Source organism: Arachis stenosperma, chromosome 7, assembly GCF_014773155.1.
Source record: "Arachis stenosperma cultivar V10309 chromosome 7, arast.V10309.gnm1.PFL2, whole genome shotgun sequence".
NCBI classification, from domain to species: domain Eukaryota; kingdom Viridiplantae; phylum Streptophyta; class Magnoliopsida; order Fabales; family Fabaceae; genus Arachis; species Arachis stenosperma.
In genome coordinates this window covers 49,177,928-49,187,719 of record NC_080383.1, presented here as the reverse complement: position 1 = coordinate 49,187,719, position 9,792 = coordinate 49,177,928, and the positions used below count along the sequence as shown (strand labels likewise).

The window sequence follows — 9,792 nt, the reverse complement described above, 5'->3', positions numbered from 1 at the left end:
ACTATTACTTTCCATTCAATTCTCTTTTATTCTTATTCCAAGATATACGTTATACTTAACTTTGATGAATGTGATGATCCGTGACACTTATCATCATTCTCACCTATGAACGCGTGTGACTGACAACCACTTCCGTTCTACCTTAGACCGGGCGCATATCTCTTGGATTCCTTAATCAGAATCTTCGTGGTATAAGCTAGAATTGATGGCGGCATTCATGAGAATCCGGAAAGTCTAAACCTTGTCTGTGGTATTCCGAGTAGGATTCCGAGATTGAATGACTGTGACGAGCTTCAAACTCCTGAAGGCTGGGCGTGATGACAAGTGCAAAAGAATCAATGGATTCTATTCCAACCTGATTGAAAACTGACAGATGATTAGCCGTGCTGTGACAGAGCATAGGAACGTTTTCACTGAGAGGATGGGATGTAGCCACTGACAACGGTGATGCCCTACATACAGCTTGCCATGGAAATGAGTAAGAAGGATTGGATGACTGTAATAGGAAAGTAGAGATTCAAGAGGAGCACAGCATCTCCATACACTTATCTGAAATTCCCACTATTGATTTACATAAGTATCTCTGTCCCTTTTATTTTCTTTTTATTATTAATTTTTGAAACCCAAAATCTTTTAATCTGCCTAACTGAGATTTACAAGGTAACCATAGCTTGCTTCATACCAACAATCTCTGTGGGATCGACCCTTACTCACGTAAGGTATTACTTGGATGACCCAGTACACTTGCTGGTTAAGTTGAATGGAGTTGTGAACCATGGTATTGGCATTATGTTTTTGGCGCCATTACCATGGAAAGAAAAAGCAATGAATTTTACAAAATACAATAACAAAGGAATCATAATTTCGTCCACCAGTGATCCAGAGTTGTTAGTTAATATTATTTCCATTGGCTCTAATCTCTTGCTAATTTAATTAGTAAGTTGATTAGGACTTTTGGATTGAGATTAGCTAGTCTTATTTGACTTTCTCTCGTGTGAAGATAACTTTTTACCTTCTTCCAATGCTAGAGTTGATTAAATAAGATGAGCTCTTGTTAAGTGTTGTTATGATTAGTGACTAGGATAGAAAGTCTATATTCTCAATCCTTGCCATGAATGTCTCTCTTTATTACTTGCTTTCTTTAGTCACTTGATTTACTTTCCTTGTCATTTATTTTATTGTCCCTTTTATAAATCAACCCCCCTTGTTTTTTATAGCCAATAACTGACCACTTTATTGCAATTCCTTGTGAGGCAACCCGATGTTAAATACTTCAGTTAATTTTCATTGGGGTTTGTACTTGTGACAACTAAACAATTTAAATTTGATTTAAGAGTTATTTATTGGTTTGGAGCTATGCTTACAACGAAGTTCTTATTTCTATAAGAGAAATTCTTTACCAACAATAATTCTTCGCATCACTCATCAGTGAGAGAGAGGCACACGTGATGATGACAGAGAATAAAGAAGAGTTGAAAGAGAGGATGACGAGGTGCACAAAGAGGTTGTCACCCGCAACATTGGTGATAGGGAAGGGAAAAGGCAGAGGCGAAAGGGAGAGACAACTGTGGAGGGAGGAGGCAGCGACAGGTATGACGGTGAAAATGGGGTAGGCAAAGAAAGGGGTAAGGGGATTAGGTATAGGTTAAAGTTAAGGCTGAAATTTTAAAAAATAATCAGGGATAAAAGTGAAAAAAATTCATATCTCATTAGTTGTGTCTCAGTGTCGTAAGTTTAAGGAGATACATTGATGACATGTATTTTATGTGCCACTGTATACTACCGTGTCTATGAAATTCACTGTCTCAACAAACAAACAACATACATGTGTCGCTATGTCCATGTCTCTGATAGACATGGACACTAACCAAACACGGCCTAGGTTCACCAATAAATATTTTCTAATGTGTTAACTAACTTTAGAAAATTTTTCAAAAACCCTTTTGACCTTTCTAAAATTTAACAAAGTCAGTAAGTTGCTTTTGAATAGCAAAAAATAAATACTCAACCGAAATAAAAGCAAATTAAAGTGTGCTAAGGGATCAGAAAAAGCACACAAGTGGTGTATATTGGTTCGGCCTCAAGTAACTTGAAAGTTTTAATATTAGAATGAGTGTTCAAAGATAATATATGTCTTGAGCTTTTTTATGCTATTACTTAAACTCGTATTGCACTGTAGTACGACTTAAGAACTTTTGATATTCTACTAACCTTGTCAAGCAAAACTCGGGATGTACCACATCCTAAATCAAGAACCTTAGATATTATTTTCGCAAGCTTTCTCAGGACTACAAGTGAATTGATGAGCGAATATTTTATATGCTTTTTGGGGGTGTTTTCACATAGTTTTTAGTAGGATCTAGCTACTTTTTAGTACATTTTTATTAGTTTTTATGCAAAAATCACATTTCTGGACTTTACTATGAATTTGTGTATTTTTCTGTAATTTCAGGTATTTTTTGGCTGAAATTGAGGGACCTGAGCAAAAATCTGATTTAGAGGCTGAAAAAGGACTGCAGATGTTGTTGGATTCTGACCTCCATGCACTCAAAATAGAATTTTTGGAGCTACAGAAGTCCAAATGGCGCGCTCTTAATTGCATTGGAAAGTAGACATCCAGGGCTTTCTAGCAATATATAATAATCCATACTTTTTCCATGTTTAGATGACGCAAACTGGCGTTCAACACCAGCTTTCTGCCCTATTCTAGCGTTAAACGCCAGAAACAAGTTACAAACCAGGGTTAAACGCCAAAAACAGGTTACAAACTGGCGTTTAACTCCAAGAATAGCCTATGCACGTGAAAGCTTCAATACTCAGCCTCAGCACACACCAAGTGGGCCCCAAAAGTGGATTTCTGCACTATCTATCTTAGTTTACCCATTTTCTGTAAACCTAGGTCACTAGTTAAGTATAAAAACTACTTTTAGAGATTTATTTTGTACCTCATGACATTTTACATCTGAATTTGTATCTTTGATGGCACGAGTCTCTAAACCCCATGGTTGGGGGTGAGGAGCTCTGCCGTGTCTCGATGAATTAATGCACTTATTTCTGTTTTCTATTCAATCACGCTTGTTTCCATTCTAAGATATTCATTCGCACTTCAACATGATGAATGTGATGAACCGTGACACTCATCACCATTATCAACCTATGAACGCGTGCCTGACAACCACTTCCGTTCTAGCTTAGATTGAATGTATGTCTCTTGGGTTCCTGGCTCACGAGTTTGACTGCCTCTCCTGACAACAGAGCATTCAAATCCGTGAGATCAGAGTCTTCATGGTATAAGCTAGAATCAATTGGCAGCATTCCTGAGATCCGAAAAGTCTAAACCTTATCTGTGATATTCCGAGTAGGATTCGGGAAGGGATGACTGTGACGAGCTTCAAACTCATGAATGCTGGGCATGGTGACAGACGCAAAAGGATCAATGGATCCTATTCCAACATTAGTGAGAACCAACAGATGATTAGCCATGTACATGGACCCTTTTCACTGAGAGGATGGCTGGTAGCCATTGACAACGGTGATCCACCAACATACAGCTTGCCATGGAAGGAGACCTGCGTGTGTGAAGAAGAAGACAGTAGGAAAGCAGAAATTCAAAAGACAGAGCATCTCCAAAACTCCAACCCATTCTCCATTACTGCGTAACAAGTATTCAATTCATGCTCTTTTACTCTTCGCAATTAAAACTTAGAACCACTATTGATATTCTGACTAAGAATAATCAGATAACCATAGCTTGTTTCAAGCCAGCAATCTCCGTGGGATCGACCCTTACTCACGTAAGGTATTACTTGGACGACCCAGTGCACTTGCTGGTTAGTTATGCGGAATTACAAAGTGTGATTGTAATTTTCATGTACCATGAATCAAATTGGATATTCCACCGACCTAAGGACATCAGATATTATTGTCTCAACCCTTCTCAAACTAACAAGTGACATGGTTGGATATGTAACACCCTACCACACAAAGCTTTACGCTTAAGTCGTAAACCAGAGGTGGTGAGGTATTGCGACCTCTAAAATATATATATATATATATATATATATAGTTAAAAGAAATTATAACTAGGAGCCTTGAAGAAGAAGTTAAGCAAAAGCATACCAGAAAATGCATCACACTCGTCTGGATAAGCATATAAAGGTATATGAGATCGAACGAAAAAGATAAACTAGATAAAGATCAAAGTTCCAAAAGATACAAATACCAAGTTCCAGACTCCATACATACGTACATTCATATATATATATATATATATATATATATATGTATATATATATATATATGTATATATATATATGCGTGTTGCAAATTTGCTATTCTCACGTACGCATGCCCTCCACGTACGCGAGAATGTGGATAAAGCCAAGGTCTCGCATACGCATGACAATCCCGACGTATGCATGAATATCCTTTTCTTCAAAAAGCTGTTAAGTTGCAAAAAACCAGTTTTCACACCAAACTTTCGACGCACATAACTTTTTCGTTAAAAAATATTTTAAGCCTGTTATTTGAACGTTACAAACTTCATGGACCCAATTTTCATTCAAAATAAGTTCTACAAAATTTGGGGATTCGGAAGCCAAGTTATGGCCTGCCGAAGTTGGTCAAAAATCAATTTTACACAAAAACACCAAACCTAAAGTTTTCCAAAATCTTCAATTCAAAATCCATTATTTTACAACCTAAAATAGCACCACATGTCCCTAACCATATTCACACACTTCTCATCCATGCCACAACATGCCAACATACAGATTCACCCAATCCATTTCACTTTCCAATCATTCCAAACTTAATCACTCAATTCTTAACTGCTTTGATTTAAAGTTTCCAAATTCAACTTTATTTCACCACCAACTTCACATTACCCTTAAACATCATCACAATCAATAATTACACATCAATGTCATTCAACATAAAATTTAAATTCACAACAACAATCCACAAGTCGACACAGTTCAACCTATCTTACGGACAATTAGCCTAAATTTTCACGTAACATTACACATCAACTACAAGAAAATAAAATCATACCTTGGCCAATTTCTCTCTAAGCTCAGAACACCTTAATTTCTCTTTTCCACAAGCTGCAAGGTCTTCAAGTCAACTCAACCAGCTTACAATCACCACAACTTTGTTCCAATTCACCACATTGACTTCAATCTCACATGAATTCAATCTAATACCGCACAATTTCATACGTAGCCACAATTTCAATACCTAACCTCATAAAATCAAAAATTCACAAGGGATATAAGTTCCTCACCTTGTCCATGGATGATTTGGATGAAACCCAACAACTACTCGTCGATAGAGTACACCAAAATCATAAAAAACCAAATCCATCAACATTTAACATCCAAAATTACAAAATTGGAGGGGGCAAAAAATAGGGTGAGAAATTCAAATTTCTTACCACTTTGTTCGGCTGGATTTGAAGAGAATTCTGAGATGAATGGGTGTTTGTAGATGGCTCGTCAATCGAAGCTCCTAATTGAAAGTTACGAAAGATTGAAGTTTGGATGAAAGTAGAGGTTTGGGTGTGGTGATATGCTTCTCTTCCTGTGCATGTCTTAAGTGAATGAAGGGGAAGGAAGCTGGGTTTAGTTATATATAAGTTGGGTCTTGGGACCAATATGGGCTTGGTTCAACTGGTTTGGCCCGTCGATCTGACTTTAGGCCAAAATCTTTAAAATTAGAGTTTTAATTCGTGTGTTAAATATTTTTAGCTCTTCTTGGACTTGTAGGAAGTATGAAGTAATTAATAATGAGTAGATCATCTAGATGCTAAGTTCAGGAGCATAGCAACTTGTGAAGTAAAGATGATATGGATAAAAAATCTGTGTGGAAAGCTTCAAGTACCTTTGACAACCACTTTAACATTTTTTGTGCTCACGACAAACTTGAGTTTAAAACTTTTTTAAAACAACGAAATAAAGAAAGGAAAAAAATGTTATAAATTGAAGGAAAGGGTGTAGACGGAACTGTCAGAAGGAAGTGCAGATGGAACTACCGAAAGGAAGCGCAGATACAACTGCTACAAAAAAGTGCAGATAGAACTGCCATAAAGAAACGCAGACGGAACTGCCACAAGAAAACGCAGACGAACCTGCTACAAGGAAGCACAGATGAAACGCAAACAGAATTGCCACGAAGGAATGCAGACGGAACTGCCACAAGGGAACGCAGACGGAACTGCCACATGGAAAAGTGAAAACTATATGATTTCTCCATAAGAATAGCTAGGTAAGCAGCGGATAATAATGGTGTTTGATTAATTCGACTCAAAAAGATACAAGACGGAGAGGATAGGCTAGTCAGTGAGGTAAAAAAGCATAAAAAAAAGTGACAAAAGACAAGGAAAAATGGCATAGAGAAAAAGTGTGAAAAAAATACGGTAATTTCACTAAAAGAAAAATAACCTATCTTCTTCAAGGAGGATACCATAGCTCTGATACCATGTTAATTAAAAACAAGAAAGTAATTTGAAGAAAGTGTTTTATGTATTATTCAAGTTGTGTAGAATGATACAATGTAAAAAAGTATTTATAAGTATTAGGAGAATCGAAATAATAAAGACATAATATCGTATAATAAATATACAGATATGCTAAATAATTCTAATGAATTCTAATTGATTCTAATATATTCGAACAATTTCAAGATCCAACTCAAATTTAAAAAAGAAGGGGAAAGGGGGGAAGAAGGGCATTTTTTAAGGGTCTAAACAAAAACAAGAAACAAGAAACTATTAAGGGAAGTTAAGTTAGTTTTGGAAAAGATTGGCTAGAATGCAAAATCACTTCAGTTGTGAATGTAGTGCAGCATGTAGTATATATAAGTTCAGCTAGTTTATAACTGTAAATGATGATTCTGATTTCCAATTAAACATAAGTCTAGTAATTCATTTTAATTCATTCTTCCTTTCTTTTATTTTTTATTCTCTCTTCATTTATCATACTCTAATAGTTCAAAATCTCACACACAACCATAATGATTTTTTGAATTCATAACTTAGTTTACTTATAATGCAAGCAAGTGATAATTCCTTTAATATTAGTTAATACTTTAGGTTAATATTTTTTTTTATATTATTAGAATTTAAATTTTAAAAATTTAAGATTTAAAATTTAATATAAAAATATATTTATTAATCAAAGATTGATAAAAAATAATAAATTTTATTAATCATATAACATTACTTTTATATTCAACTTATGGGACATGTTCGACTAAGTTTTACTCTTTTTTTTTCAAGTTTTTTTTTTTAAATTAATGTTTGGAGATATAAATTGTAATTTAATTAACAAATTAAATTAGGAATGCATGAAAGCACAATCTTCATTTTGACGCAAGTGATGATGAGGCCATAAGAGTATATGAACTCTCAAATGCTTTAAAAAAAATAAATAAAAGAATACAAGGTCCCCACTCACATCTCATAAAAAATCTCCACGTGGTAATGTCCATACGCATTCACGTTTACGTCCTCAAATATATTTTTTGAAAGATACGTCCTCAAATATTACCAACCACATGCACACTAAAGTTAGGTTCCATATTACGTTGGTTTTTTGTGCTTTCTCGTCGTGGTAACAACCCAATTCCGTTGTTAATTTTTGACTTCATATATGTGTCTCAAATTTGAACGCCATTTTGTGTCAAAAACATTTATTTATATGCGTGGAAGAATCCAAGAAAAGAAATTGCACATTCATGTGCATTTATAGAAGTATACAAAAAGAACATGGTTACCTTCTCCATAATTGAATATAAGTCAAGGTGGCGAGAATTAGATCGGTCAATAAACTAATAGAGTGATTAATTCACTAGTTCAATGATTCAGTCAGAATTTAATTGGAGTTCAATTAGTTTAATTAAATATTAAATAAAATTATTAAAAATAAAATATCTAATATTAAATATTTAAAAAATATCATCAATTATCAAAAAATTATGTCAAAAAATTTAACAAAATACAATTAATTATCATCTATATCAAAATTTAACAAAACTATTCACTACAATAAATGTTTTAGTCCATGCCAACAATGTTCCAAGCAGGTACTTCATGGCCGCAAAGGTCTTCATGGATGCTCCAATCTCAGTTGACAACAAAATCACCACAGCTACATTTCAATACAAAGGCATCTCAAACGTTGTGATCCCTTCTCTTCCTCAACTTCCTGCTAGAAATGGCTCAACTTTTACACTGCGTCCCAACAAGAAACTCAAAAACGTAAACTCTTATCAATATCCTGCTCTTGTTCCTCACAAAGTTGATAGAAACCTCTTCTACACTATTGGTTTAGCCATAGATCCTTGTCCTACCTGTGCCAATGGAACAAGACTAATTGCTTCATTGAACAATGTCTCATCACCTGAACATACACTTTTTGATAGGCCTTCAAAACCTGTCAATTATACTAGTGCACTGCTAATGGCAAATCTTGCCACCTTAATGAGGACACGTCTTAGATTTCAGATTTCAGTAATTCAGTAAAATTAACAAAATAAAAAGCCATAAATTGAAGCAAACATAGATTTAAATCATTAAAAAATAGAAACTCAAAATCATAGAAATTAACAAAAGAGAAAATTTGAAGCAGAGCTACTAACAATAGAGGAACTAAACTGACGTTGACAAAGGAACGAAACAAGCGGCGAGAAAGAAACGAAACTCAACTACCAGTAAGGAATCCAACCGACCGTGTTTCGATCTGCAATTCCACGACGATGAAGACGAGACAATGTAGAGAAAATCGCCACGAGCTTCGACCTGGATGTTCAAAGGCAACGATGTAGAGGAGAAGATGATGGACGGCTAAGAACTTCAAGCTAACCCTCTATCTGTCACTACTGGAGGCGAGGCACCCTCTGGCTGACGACAAAAGTTCAGCAACGATGGAGGCGGTGGCTTCTGTTGCTACTGGATGAGAGAGAAGGGTTACTGGCAGAGAGAGAGAGAGAGAGAGAGAGAGAGGGTAGTGCTGTAGTGGGTTAGGATTTTTTGTGTGAGAAAGGGAGAACCGGAAAAATACTATTTACATGATCCATTTTCTTTTTTTTTTTAAATTATAATTATAAAAGCCGTTAAAAAACCGGTCAATTCTATCGGCTTGCCGATTTACTATCGGTTCAATCGATTTTTCACCAATTTTTTGTCAGGTGATTTTTCATGTCAACTGGATTGGTTAAAGAATCGGTTTTCAATTAATCCTATCGAATCGGCCGATTCAATTCGGTTTTCAAAACACTACCACATAATAGATAAATAAATAATATCATGAGATGTGGTTCCTGCTTAGCTGATTCTTAATCAACATGTATTAAGGGAGATAACCTGAATAATTATTGAGAAGGTATAGGCTTAATTCGATCGAATAGACTATACTTTAAGTTAAAATTTTTCTATAGATTTAATGATTAATTACATAAAGTATCATTTTAAATAAAATTAGATATTTTATTTTTCTATAAAAATTATTTTCTATCGATCGAATTGCTGAATTAAAGTACCAATAATATTAAAAGTATTTATAATAAATATTGAAAGCCTGGAAATCAATAAATTAAGTTATAATCTAACCTCAACTCATATTCATATCTATTTTACATTTTTATATTATCATCAATTTTTATGTAAAAAAAATTGTATCAAATAATTTTTTATTAATATAAAATTTTATAAATATAATATACGTATATATATATATATATATATATATATATATATATATATATATATATATATATATATATATATAAGTCTCT

The 9,792-nt window shown here is 34.4% G+C and overlaps 1 protein-coding gene across 1 annotated transcript; it reads left to right on the top strand.

The window, feature by feature from the left end:
* Positions 1-8,089: 8,089 nt before the first annotated feature.
* Positions 8,090-8,521, top strand: LOC130939771 (laccase-11-like). The gene has a single exon (XM_057867849.1). The coding sequence runs from the start codon at positions 8,090-8,092 to the stop codon at positions 8,519-8,521; it is 432 nt and encodes a 143-aa protein (XP_057723832.1).
* Positions 8,522-9,792: the final 1,271 nt, after the last annotated feature.